Source organism: Oratosquilla oratoria, chromosome 12, assembly GCF_046742065.1.
Source record: "Oratosquilla oratoria isolate Oo_2021 chromosome 12, ASM4674206v1, whole genome shotgun sequence".
Lineage (NCBI taxonomy): Eukaryota > Metazoa > Arthropoda > Malacostraca > Stomatopoda > Squillidae > Oratosquilla > Oratosquilla oratoria.
The window spans coordinates 59,789,242-59,803,266 of NC_134788.1; the positions used below are offsets into that span (position 1 = coordinate 59,789,242).

The window sequence follows — 14,025 nt, forward strand, 5'->3', positions numbered from 1 at the left end:
TGCTGGGCGAAACGTCAAATATATTGGACTCCCATACTCTGCGTTTGGCCTCTTTCCTTGTTAGCATTATGCTACTTGTAGATTCAGATAAATGCGTAGTTAGAATTTCTGTATGTATGTGCACGCGTGTCAGCGGTGAATTTTCGAGAACTTACTAATTGCCATTGGTACCTATTAAGTAATTATCAATTTATTTGTAATGCGAAAGTTGAATGAATGGGATATAGATCATTATTACTATCAAATTAAGTTGTTGTATAACTGAAAGGGGTATGTATGTAAATTTCTGTGCGCGAGTGAACAATCGAAATAATTGTATAAGTCATTAACAACTGTTGGAGCACGCTACCCAAGCCTAGTCACGCACGCAGTAGTCGTGAGCTTGCTTCTGGTGAGTACAGATCAATTCTTGACTGTCGTGAGGGTGAAGTGAAGACGTAGATTGTACATTCCACGTACAATTGCAATAAAAGATTACCTGCCGTGTTTAACTCCACCTTTATTATTGACCATACAATAAAAGTGTTTTCTTTTTATGATTTTTTTTTCTTACCACGGCCGGAGGGTCATGGAATAGCCTAACCACAAACAAACACATTTGCACACACTGTCTACTGATTCTAAATTCATCAATGAATGCACTGGCTCTTGTCTGAGGTGGTCTGTAGATTACAATAAAAGCAAATTTCCTCCCACTAAATTCACAACTTTTTGCATATGCTCAAAAGTACTCCTTTTCTCTGTACCAATTAATCTGATCTTCTGGAAACACTTTTGAAATATACTATCTCAACCACCTCTTTTGTCTGTCCTTGCTTGGATCACTTTGAGCCCGACTGTCTTGTGAAGGATCTGACTCGTTCTATTGGATATTCGGGAGTTGTGTGGCCTCGTCTGAAGGCAGATGTGATCCCAACGACCTTTGCAACCAAGCCAGTCCTTGGGTCGACCCCCAAAGTGACCAAAGGTCGAAGAAGTCAGATTTTTAACAAACGCTAGAGGTGAGGTATTGTTAATTACACTGCAGCGTTTGCCACTAAGCCAACAAGGTCATTACCCTAGGCTATAGGCTTAAGTAGCTTATGTAACGCACATTTTCATAACCTGTGCATATCATGGATGTTCATAAAATGTGCTGCACCAATAAATTCAAAATTGAACCCACAGATAACGTATCCATTTGACATGCACACGTTATGAAGATTAGTGAAAAGGTTACGTTAGGTAAGGTTAGGTTCATAATGTGTGCATGTCTAATGGGTTTGTTGATTGTGTGCCCAATTATGAATTCATTATTAGTGTTGCACATTTTAAGGTATATTCATAATCTGTGCATATTCACAAAAGGTGCAAAACAGCCTACACAAATGACATACCACATGCGTATTTAGATCTAGGCACTATGATGGGCAATGATGCTGAATATGACTTTCCCAACACTCCCAAATTATGGCATATATTGTTGGCCTATGCCCACGTGACATGAGACTGAGACTGTCATGGCTGGCACTAGGCCTAAATTCCCCCTCCCCCCGACACCTCCAGCAACTACAGTACCCCCTTCACCTTAGGCCTATGGAAACAGCCCTAAATCATTGTAGGTCATCACGTGATTTTTGAGAGCATTATTTGATGAGAAAGCTGCACCGCACAGGTCACACTTGAAAGGCCTCTCTCCAGCGTGATTAATCACGTGATAATTGAGAGCACTATTCCCTGAGAAAGCTGCATCACACTGGTTACATTAGAATGGCTTCTCTCCAGTGTGTCTCTTGGTGTGATGTTTCAGAAGAGCTGTTCCTGATGAGATCCACCCTGCATCACACAGGTCATTTCCGACAGGTTTCTCTCTAGTATGGGTCATCACGTGATACTTGAGATTACACTTTTTTGAGAAAGCTGTACCGCACGTGTCACATTTGAAAGGCTTCTCTCCAGTGTGGGTCATCACGTGTTGTTTGAGATGACCATTTCCTGAGAAAGCTGCATTACACAGGCTACATTTGAAAGGCTTCTCTCCAGTGTGGGTCATCATGTGTTGTTTGAGAAGACCCTTTTGTGAGAAAGCCGAATCACACAGGTCACACTTGAAAGGCTTCTCTCCAGTGTGGGTCATTGCGTGATGTTTGAGAGAACCCTTTCCTATGAAAGCTGCATCACACAGGTCACACTTGAAGGGCTTCTCTCCAGTGTGGGTCATCATGTGGTACTTGAGATGACTCTTTCGTGTGAAAGTTACATCACACAGATCACACTGGAAAGGCTTCTCTCCAGTGTGGGTCACCACGTGTCGTTTGAGATTACCCTTTCTCGAGAAAACTGCATCACACAGGTCACATTGAAAAGGTTTCTCTCTAGTGTGGGTCATTGTGTGATATTTAAGAAGACTTGTGAGATAGGTGTGCCGCAGATGACACAAGATTATATCTATATGACGAATATAGGGAATCTTCAGATACTTTTTCCCAGGAATTGTTGATAGCTGCTCTCATCCTGAAAGTAAATATGTAATAAATATGACAACTAAGTTTTTGAAAGAATGTAATAGGAGTGACACCAAGGAATACAAGTAGAGTGGGACATTAACCAAAATTAAATCAGGGAAGGGAATAAACATTTCATAACAAGAAGTTTAAAGGAAGAAGAAAGAAATGGAAGGTTGAACAAATACTAAAAAATATGGAGTAGTCAAAATGATTCAGGGAATATTAAAGCGAAAGACTGAACAAATAATGCAGAGATAGAGCCCACAAGAAAAAGAAATCAATGTATGATATAGGATACAGCACCACAGCTGGAAACAAGAAATCTAGTAAAAAGTTTTTGCAGAGGACCACTACACACACACATCAATCAAGGATTTCAAAAATCAACGTTGGAAAAATTCATGAGATTCTGATATTCATTTTTACAATAAATCACTTGTTTTCCGTTTTTTGAAGAACCCCAGCACCCTCTCCGTGATAAGTAAATTACTTATAGGTTAGGTTAGATTCACCTCTCACTTTCATCAAATACAAAGACAAGGTGCACAGTCGGAGTACCCCCATAGCAATCTTGTAAATCAACACAATATTTCATTTTCAAGGTTATGGTGAATGGCACTATTTTTTAAACCTTATGATATACAGATTCTTACTTGCTAATATCTTTGGAGTATCACGAAAATATACAAATACATTAACCAAAGTGCAACAAATTAAGATAACAAACAATTCATACCAAAGAAGATTAAAAAGAAAAGAATGAGAAAAAATGAACGATTAAACAAATGTAAAAACGTCTGGGGTATTGGCTACTTGTTAGTGTGACAAAGTAGCATGCAGCTGATACTTTAGGGTCTATATGGGGCGCCCAGAGCCACACATCATTTTGTCTACGATAGAGGAAAACTCTGCTCATAGAGAAATGATGACACTTTTATACTACGACTGTCCCTCCGTTATGCTGTCCCCCAACCCCTTCTTACTGTCCTGTACCATTTCTCTGAGTATTCTTTTTCTGTGATGGGGGAAAAGAATACTGCCACCAAGTATTCCCACTTGGATCGTAAGAGGCGAGAAGAAAGGGACGAGGATTGGGACTAGGCATCCTTCTCCTTGTAGCCCCACAGGGGACATTCCTAAACGAAAAAGAGAAGGCATAAGAGGGGCTGGAAGTTCTCGGACAAGCACCTTAAGGTTTGGGTCTTTTAATGTGTGTGAATGTGGTACAGATGAGAGTAAAAGAGAAGAGATAGGTAGTATGTTTGTGAGAGGAAAGATGGATGTGTTGGCTTTGAGTGAAACTAAGTTGAAAGGGAAGGGTGAGTGTAAGTTTGGGAGTGTAAGTGGGAGGTTATCAGGAGTGAAGAGAGGGCGAGGGAGGGAAGGGGTGGCCATTCTAGTAAGTGAAGAGATAGGTAAACGGGTGGTGGAGTGGAAGGAGGTTTCCTCAAGGATAATGTGGATGAAGGTGAAACTGGGGAAGGAGATGTGGGTTTTTGTAAGTGCATATGGGCCTGGCAGTGAGAAGAGTGTAGAAGAAAGGGAGGCCTTTTGGATAGATTTAAATGAGTGCATAGAGGATTTAGGAAGAAATGTCAATGTAATAGTACTAGGAGACCTTAATGCTAGGGTAGGAAATGGTCCAATCGATGGAGTGGTTGGGAAATGCGGAGTTCCAGGAAAGAATCATAGTGGAGAGTTGATGGTGGAAATCTCTCTAGAAAGAGAGTTGCTGATAGCAAATACAGTGTTTCGGAAGAAAGTCAAGCATAAGTACACATGGGAGAGGGTGGTAGATAGAGCGCTAATGGATTATGTAGTGGTGAATAGGATTATGATAGGAAGAGTTAAGGATGTACATGTGCTAAGGGGAGAGGGTGGGGGAATATCAGATCATTTTCTGGTGGAAGGTAAGTTGAGAGTGGAGGATAGATGGAGAAAGAGGAAAGGGACAAAAGGTAGGGAGGTTCTTAGAGTGAACTCTTTGAATGAAAAGGAAAAGGAGAAGGAGTACGGAAAGAAGCTGAAGGAGGAGTGGGAGGGAATAAAGGGTAGAGTAGAGCTGGGTGTGCAGGAGGAATGGGGATGGTTCAAGGAGGGAGTCATAAAGTGTGCAAGGATGGTGTGTGGAACAAGAAGGACAGGAGGAAATAGAAGGAAGGGTAGTGAATGGTGGGATGAGGAAATAAAGAAGGTTATAGAAGAGAAGAAGCGAGCTTTCACAGATTGGTTACACAATAGGACGAGGGAGTCATATGAGAGGTACAAAGAAAAGAAAAGAGAAGTAAAGAAAAAGGTAAAGGTTGCAAAGAGGAGAGCAGATGTGAAATGGGGTAAGAGTTTGACAGAAAATTTTGAGAGTAATAAAAAAATGTTTTGGAAAGAAATTAGGAGAGGAAGAGGAGGCGAATCAAGAAGAGAAGAAAAGGTAAAAGGTGCAGATGGAGAGATGATAATGGAAGAGAAGGCAGTAAGGGGAAGATGGGCAGAATATTTTAGGGAGTTGCTAAATGTGAAGGAGGATAGGGAAGGAAAGATTGCTGCAGTGGGAGGTGCAAAGAAAATGAGAGTGATGAGTGAGGAGAATGGAGGAGAAATAAGGAAGGATGAGGTGAAGGCAATTGTTAAGTTGATGAAAGCAAGTAAGGCACCTGGTCTGGATGGATGCCATGCAGAATGTCTGAAAAAGGGACGTACAGTGATGGTGGACTGGTTGGTGAGGTTATTTAATGTTTGCTGGAGAGAGGGTAGACTGCCAGAGGACTGGAGGAGTGCTTGTATAGTTCCTCTTTACAAGGGAAAAGGGGACAAGTGTGAATGTAGTAGTTTCAGAGGGATTAGCTTGTTAAGTGTAGTTGGGAAGGCTTATGGGAGGATCTTGATTGAGAGGATTAGGAGAGGAACAGGAGTAATTGGTGAGGAACAGTGTGGATTTAGGATGGGTAGAGGTTGTGTAGATCAGATCTTTGTGGTAAGACAAATATGTGAGAAAACTATAGGAAAGGGGAAGGATGTTTTTTGGGCTTTTATGGATATGGAGAAGGCTTATGATAGGGTAGACAGGAAGGCACTGTGGGAGGTTAGGCGGATATACGGGATAGGAGGAAAGCTTCTAGGAGCTGTCAAGAGTTTTTACAAGAGTAGTAGAGCATGTGTCAGGATTAGAAATGGAGAGAGTGAATGGTTCGAGGTAAAGGTGGGACTTCGTCAAGGATGCGTTATGTCGCCCTGGCTGTTCAACTTATACATGGATGGGGTGGTGCGAGAGGTAAATGCAAGGGTAGTGGGCAAGGGATTGGAGATGGTTAAGGAAAATGGAGAAAAGTGGGAGGTGAGCCAGCTGTTGTTTGCGGACGACACTGTGCTTCTAGCAGGATCAGAGGAGGGATTGAGGAAGTTGGTGGCAGAGTTTGGGAGAGTATGTGATAGAAGAAAGCTAAAGATAAATGTGGGTAAAAGTAAGGTGATGAGATGTACAAGGGGTGAAAGTGGCAGTAGACTGGAAGTGAGCATTAAGGGAGAGCGACTGGAGGAAGTGGATAGTTTTAGATACTTGGGTGCAAATGTGGCAGGGAAAGGTGGAGTGAAAGTGGAGGTAGAATGTAGATTGAGAGAAGCGAGTAAATGCCTTGGTGGATGAAAGAGTGTAATGAGGAATAGACATTTGGGAATGGATGCTAAGAGGAGACTGTATGAAGGAGTGATTGTGCCAACAGCACTGTATGGGGCAGAAACATGGAACATAAGAGAAGAGAGGAGTTTGAATGTGTTTGAGATGAGGTGTCTGAGAAGTATGATGGGGGTTACTAGGCTAGATAAGAGTGAGAAATGAGGAGGTGAGGAGGAGAACAGGGGTGGAAAAGGAGCTGGGAGATAGGGTTGATGAAAGAATATTAGGATGGTTTGGACACATGGAAAGAATGGGTGAAGAAAGACTAGTAAAAGAGGTGTGGAAGGCAGATGTGGAGGGAGTGAACATGAGGGGATGTCCTAGCATGAGGTGGTTGGATGGGGTGAAGGGGGCTTTGGGGAAGAGGGGAATGTCTGTTGAGGAAGGATGGGAGAGGACAGAAGACAGGGGTGAATGGAGAATGGTTGTATATGGATGATGTTGTGATTGCATGAGGTGGAATGGGCAGGGGGATGGGAGATGAGGTAGTATGTGTGAGCACAATTTGACGCAGCCCGAAGGAATTTCTCCCCGTCCTCTCATTTTATGCAATAAGGGGACGGAGGGGGGGGGGTCGCCGATTTAATGAAGCGGCCTTGCTGTGGATGTGCTGTGTCTTGCGACACTGCTTCTGACCCAGGGCAGTGGACAAGGTGCAGGGATGACCCGTCATCTAGGAGGTGCTAAGATGGGAAGGAGGGTAGAGGGGTGTGGAGTGTTTTCGGGGATGAAATGGGTGGGAATGTTTTTGTGCCTTGTCCTTTTTGGCTACCCCCCTGGTAAGGAAAAAAAAAAGCCTTGGTATATGTATATATGTATATATATATATATATATATATATATATATATATGTATGTATATATATATATATAAATATATATATATATGTACAAATATATATATATATATATATATATATATATATATATATATATATATATATATATATATATATATATATATTATATATATATATATATATATATATATGATGGAACGGTGAGCAATGGGTAGCTCCCATAAAAGTTTTCCGAAAGACATAGAAAGTTCTTGTAGATGAAGAACACTTTATTAAAACAAGTGTTCTTCATCTACAAGAACTTTCTATGTCTTTCGGACAACTTTTATGGGAGCTACCCATTGCTCACCGTTCCATCATCAGAGATGTAGAACTTCTCAGCAAAAAAGTCGTGAATGCAGAAGCTGCTGTGAACTTCAATCAAAATTGTCTACATGAGAACCTGCTACCGAAATACACCAATATATATTATATGTATATATATATACATATACATATATATATACATATACATTTTAACAACCACAATACACTTTAATTGTGAGCCATCAAAGGCCAGCATGGAAGTATACGAATGCGAGAAAGTATTTGTACAACACAGTGTTGTACAAATACTTTCCCGTGTTTGTATACCGTACTTCCAATTGTACTATCTTAGTGGAGATGGGTTGAACACAAAATTTCATATATGTGTAACTCGGGCATACAAATATATAAGAAATAATGCGCTGAACTTATATCTCTCTTGATAGCCTAGTTGAAAAGTCACTATCGCACTTGTCATGAGGATGCCGGGTTTGCGTTCTGGGAAGTACCAAATTTCAATTTCAGCATGCTGGCCTTTGATGGCTTAGAATCAAAGTGCATTGTGGTTGTTAAAATGTATCTCTAATCACTGGGACCCATTCAGTGTTGTACAAATACTTTCCTGAATTCGTATACTTCCTATTGTACTATCATCGTGGAGATGGGTTGAACACAAAATTTCATATATGTGTATGTAACTCAAGCATACAAATATATAAGAAATAATGCACTGAACTTATATCTCTCTTGATAGCCTAGTTGGAAAGACACTGTCGCACTTGTCATGAGGATGCTGGGTTCGAGTCTTGGGCAGTGCCACATTTAAATTTCAGCATAATGGCCTTTGATGGCTTAGAATCAAAGTGCATTGTGGTTGTTAAAATGTATCTCTAATCACTGGAACCCATTCAGTCTTGTACATATATATATAAATATATATATATGTATATATATATAATATATATATATATGTATATATATATTCCTGTATATTATAATCATCAATATGCTGTGTCATCCTTTTTGGAAATTTGGAAAAGGCCCCCTCGTAATTAGTAAAGTGAAAATTAATGGGGAAATAATAAGGCACAGGAGTGTATGAGTAAACATTACATGGAGAAAGAAGCCACAAGAAAGAAATTAAAATCAGAATATGATGAAAGATACAATAGCAGCGAACACTTGAAATAAGAAATATTGGTAACATTTTTGCAAGTGTCTACACCCACCCAATAATCAAGGATGTCAGAAATCAATGTATGATTCTTGCAATTCCTTTAATGATTTCCATTTGTCAGGAAACATCTCAGCAGCACCCCACCCACCCCCATTGTAGAGCCACAGGATTGGCGGGTAAATGATTGAATTTTGGCACAAGTAACACACTGCATCCATAAATAAAACTATAAAATATTTGTCATCTATCTAATGAGTGAGGAAAAAGTCTACAGAACCTTAACTATTGCTAGGTTAAGTTAAACTCATCCCTCAACTACAAAAAAAAAAAAAAAAAAAAAAAAGCATGGTAGGTGTGATTTGCTGAGTTATGAATATTTACAACATATTCATGCTTGTACATCACGACTATAATATGAAGCATGGGGGGGGGGGGGTTAGGTTATGGTGAATGACTACTCCTGGAACCTTCCGATATAAATTACAAATATTGGATGAAGCTATGGTTCTTTCTGTGACATTCCACTGCATGCATTTGAAGTATTCCACTCCCAAATAATGTATGATACTCCTACAATCCGCATCCATCGCAATGAAAAGAAGTTGTCAAGAATATATTACCCCTAGAAACGTATCCCCGAATTCGTTGCTTAGTATTATGGTCGTTGCATGCGAGAATGTAAACAATAGATGAGTTTTGACAAGACTTCATTCTGACTACCAAATTGGAAGTGCCCAAATTCGACCAGAACTAACATGAAACCTAACGGCAACATCAAGTGATGAACAGACAAGGAAAATAACCTCCACCATACAATAAATACATGTGCACCATTGTCGAGCGTCCCCAATATTACACTTATTACCTGTAGCTAGGTCAACATGGAAATGGAATTCCTGATATTTGAGCTGAAGTAGTTCTCATGGGATGCAAAAAGTCGCTATGAGTATAATACAGTTTGAATGGCCCATCTAGCTGTCCTAGTTCTCGAGATATTGCATTTTGAATGGAATTCGGGCCGAAACGTGCGGTCTGTCTAATCGCCGATCAAACGTAAACAATGACGGTTTTTACTGACAGGCACAATTTTATATAAAAATTTAGCATATGGTTGCATTATTTGACCTATTTTCTTAAGATGTGTGATTTCCATGTAATTTGATCATAGAATTACGTTTTTATCCTCTGCAAAATTACCCACCACAGCTACGAATACCGTCAAATTACATGAAAATCACACATTTTAAAGAAAATAGTTTGAATAATTCAACTATATGCAAGCTATTACACTAATAACACAATACTAACAAACTTAATAGTGTAGTTTGATCCATACCACCAGTGATCATAGATAGCGGGCAGGAAGAATCGTAGCTGTGGTCCGTAATATTACGGAGGATAAAAATGTAACTTCTCTTTGATCAAATTACATGAAAATCACACATTTTAAAGGAAATGGTTCAAATAATGCAACTATAATCTACTACACTAATAACATAATAGTAAGAAACTTAATAGAGTGAAGTTTGATCCATACCACCAGTTATAGATAAGATGGCGGGATGGATGTTGATGTTATTATCCAATAATCCGACCTGATAGAAAAAAAACTAATTAGTACCACCGATTTCTCAGCTCTTCCGTAACACGCTGCCTTTATTTTGGTATTAGAATAATCCGCGAGACTAGTAGTGTTCGTTTATTTTGGTTAGTTGCCACAACTCTGAATTTATTTTGCTCATTTTTTATGCTGAAACATAAACCAATTTTCGAATTACTGCTGAATACAAACCGACATGTTAATCTTTTGTTTTTATGTACCGACATGTAACTGATGATGTAATTGTTTGAAATTTACTACGATCGTAGTAAATACACTCGCATAACATTTGTATGAATGAAATTTCGGCGGTATGTAAATTTGGACGTTTGCATGGCGTGCGCATAAAATGACGCCCTATTGTGCTCGTCATCGACGGTAGCGCCTCTGGTGGTGTTTGACCTACCTATTACCTGCGTGCATGTCATGATGTTGTGCTTCTAAACTATATGCCACTTCTGGATATCACAGATGTCCTAGGAATCTCAAAGATTCTTTTTAGTATATATTAAGTAACTGCTCATACCATAAAGGATATATTTGTATTCAATTGATACGAAACGACTATTTCTGGTCCCCTTAACCCTCTACGTCTGTTGTCTCTGTAACTTAGCGTAGAATAACAATCTAATGAAGACCACAATGGATATAAGCGTACGTTTTTTGTGTTATCCTCGGCAATTTTGTGATTATCATATCGAAATATGTGTTATTGTATTTATTTTTTGCACTTCATGTATATTGATTCTTTGCCAAATAAGTTTACTTACTAATAAGTTGTAGAGGACGAAGTGGCGGCCAGCCAAGAGGAATGTAAACAAATAACATACGAGCAGAGTTGCCAGATTGGCCTTTTCTAGGCCAAAACCCTCAATTTTGGCTTCTTTTTCAAGCATTTGGCCTAAGGATATTTAGTTTGGCCTAAATTACTAAATCTGTTTTTTTTTTTGTTTTTTTTTTTTAGAATGTGGCTTGAATATATTTTATTTGGCTTCAGTAAGCTCATCTGATAATAGTGAATTGGATACTGAGTTCATTCGCCACCTCCTAAGACAAAACTAATCCAAGTTAAAGTCTATCATATTGTCGAGTGCGCGTATCTTTTCTTTTCTTTTTATTTTGTTACCATTGTGATCCATGCAATTTGTCCCATTTTCTCTTATGGCACAGAGATAAAATTGGACGAATCAGCTGTGTGATGTTGATGGCCCACGAGATCCATGTGCAACTTTTGGCGTGATTTTTTTTCTTAACTGTCTGACGTAATTTTAGTCCTTTAATCAATAGTACGCTATGTTCATAAACAAGCAAGGAGTAGGCTACATTGGTAGTGTACTGAATATAGAAATATATTGTGTTTTGATTAATAAAATTGGTAAAATCATTTTCCATCCCACAAAAGCGTTGGGTCTGGTTGTTTATATTTATGTAGAGTGGAAAAGATCGTTGACATTAAATTTTCATTAGTGTTTTTAGTGATTTTCAAGTGCTTAACTATTTAGGAGTATTTATTTTTTCAGGTGCAAGCATTTTAGAATAAGAATCAGCCTGCAATCTTCAATAGCCTAAGATGCCGAAGTGGAACTGCAGTTATGATAGTGCCAGGAGGTACAGAGCTGAGTGGGAGAAAAAGTTTATGTTGGTGAAATATGCACCTGATGGCTCTGGTGAGGCATAATGTAAGTTATGTCACTGTAATCTGAACCCCAAAATGTGCTCATTACAAAACCATGAAAAATCAGAGAAACACAAGAAGAAGACAGTACACTAGCACTTGCACCACCAATATATTTTCAGTCAACAATACCCAACGACGTCAAACAGGCAGAATTGGAACTTGCTGTTGCAGTCTGCTGCCATTGCTCAACTTCCTATGTGGACCACATTGGTGAAATGATAAAAAAAAAAAAAAAAAAAATGGGAAAGGTAGCATCTTAGGAAAAATCAATCTTCTTAGAACTAAATGTAGCAAACTGATTACGGAAGTTGTGTCTCCAACCCTTAAACAAGAACTGAAGAAGGATCTAGGAGAAAGTTTTGCCCTTTTAGTAGATGAGTCAACCGATGTTGGGACAGTGAAGTATTTATGCATTGCGATACGTTACTGCAGCAAAAAGGAAAAGAGAATAGTAACAGAGTTTGTTGGTCTTATTCCTGTCAATGACACAACAGGGGAAGCATTATTCAGTCATTAATTAAAGCTGCTGTTACAAATCTAGGTTTAGAACTTGGTAACTGCATTGGTTTTGCAAGTGATGGTGCCTCAGTTATGACTGGAGTTTATAACTCGGTTTGGACCCGAATACAGCAGGAGTCTCCAGATTGTGTGCAAGTAAAATGTATTTGTCACTCTCTAGCACTGTGCGTGAAGCATGCATTTGAGAAGCTGCCTTCATGCTTGGGATTTTTAATTTCAGAAATACCAAAATGGTTTTCCAAGAGTACAGTAAGGAGGGCAGCTTACAAACAATTGTTTAGCATAATGGACCCAACTGAAGAAAGGAAAGGGACCTCGCTGCCATTTCAGCAAGCTTCTCAGACCAGATGGCTAGCACGCGGGAAAGTAATGTACAGCATCTTGATGAACTGGGAAGAACTTAAGGCATACTTCATGTGTGCTGAGCAGGCTAGTGGAGCTGATGCCAGGTATGAGGCACGTATGATTTCTGACATCCTAAATGGCCCAATCAACTATTGGTATTTTCACTGTTTCACACCCATTGTTATGGAGTTTGAAGGCGCCAACTCATATTTTCAAGCCACGGATGCCGATCCTCAGAGCATGGAAGGTGAGCTTGCTCAACATCATCATAGTCTACGGGCAATAGTTTTGAGCCCAGATGAAAGTGAATTAGCTATATCTGAAGTAGATTTTGGAGCTCGCTTTGCCATGGAAGTGGAGAGGTATATCGAGATGCATCAAGTTAGTGATGAAACGAAAGTTCAGGACGTCAAGGCCCAATGTTACAGCTTTCTCGTGGAGACCATCAAGCAAGCTGAGAAACGTCTGCCTCCTACGAGGAACATATACAAGGGTCTCAGTAGTCTTGATCCATCAAATTTTTTTTAGTCAAACAGCAAGGGTGCCATACAAGGATCTACCTTTCCCTACCTTACGAACACATAGATATAATGCCATTGAACAGCAGTATAGGAATGTATTACATGTAAACTGGGTTGAAGAGGCAGTATTTGACAACAAAATACCAGATGACTCTGTTCAATTCTGGATAGGAGTAGGTAATTGCTATGATACACTAGGTAACAAATCTTTTATAGACCTAGCAACATATGCATTGTCCTGTCTTGTCACACCAGTTAGCAATGCTCTTGTTAAACGCATATTTTCTCATGCTACAATAGTTAAAACAAAATTAGAAACAGACTGAGCACAAGAACCCTAGATGCCATTATTCGCATTAGAACCCATCTGCACTTCAGAGGTTTGTGTTGCAGGAATTTTGTGATCACACCTGATATGTACCGCTTATTTTCACCTGCAAATATGTATGGAGATGAATATGATGTATGTGATGATGTGATTGACTATGTTTGAACACTGGTTATGTTTCCTTGTTTACCAAAGTCTGGTGCTATAATGCAGAATATAATTTTGACTTATTTTTTGTTGCTCATGAAAAGGATTATATTTTTTATATTGTTTGTGGAAATAATGACAATGAAACTTACATGCTGCATAAAAAAAAATATTTGTTTCTCATTAAAAAGGATTATGAAACAAATTATCATACTTTTGACTTACTTTTTATACTGTTTATGAAAAATAAAGAACCATTAATTCATTGTATGCATATGATCTTCTATTTGGCACCACTGAGCTATTTAGAACATCTAAGTTCGTACGCAGTATAATTATAGGGGGTCCAATATGGCGGCCACTGCATCACCCGTTGCCCAGGCGGAGGACTTACGAACTATGTAGCGCTTGTGTACACAGATCGCCAATCCAGTAAACCACTATAGCTC

General features: G+C 39.2%; 1 protein-coding gene across 1 annotated transcript; it reads right to left on the reverse strand.

Moving 5' to 3' along the window:
• Nucleotides 1-481: 481 nt before the first annotated feature.
• On the reverse strand, nucleotides 482-10,845 carry LOC143030805 (uncharacterized). Its single transcript, XM_076194022.1, has 2 exons — nucleotides 10,809-10,845; nucleotides 482-2,493 (listed from the first exon to the last, which is right to left on the reverse strand). The coding sequence occupies exon 2, from the start codon at nucleotides 2,366-2,368 to the stop codon at nucleotides 1,745-1,747; it is 624 nt and encodes a 207-aa protein (XP_076050137.1). The 5' UTR covers nucleotides 2,369-2,493; nucleotides 10,809-10,845; the 3' UTR covers nucleotides 482-1,744.
• Nucleotides 10,846-14,025: the final 3,180 nt, after the last annotated feature.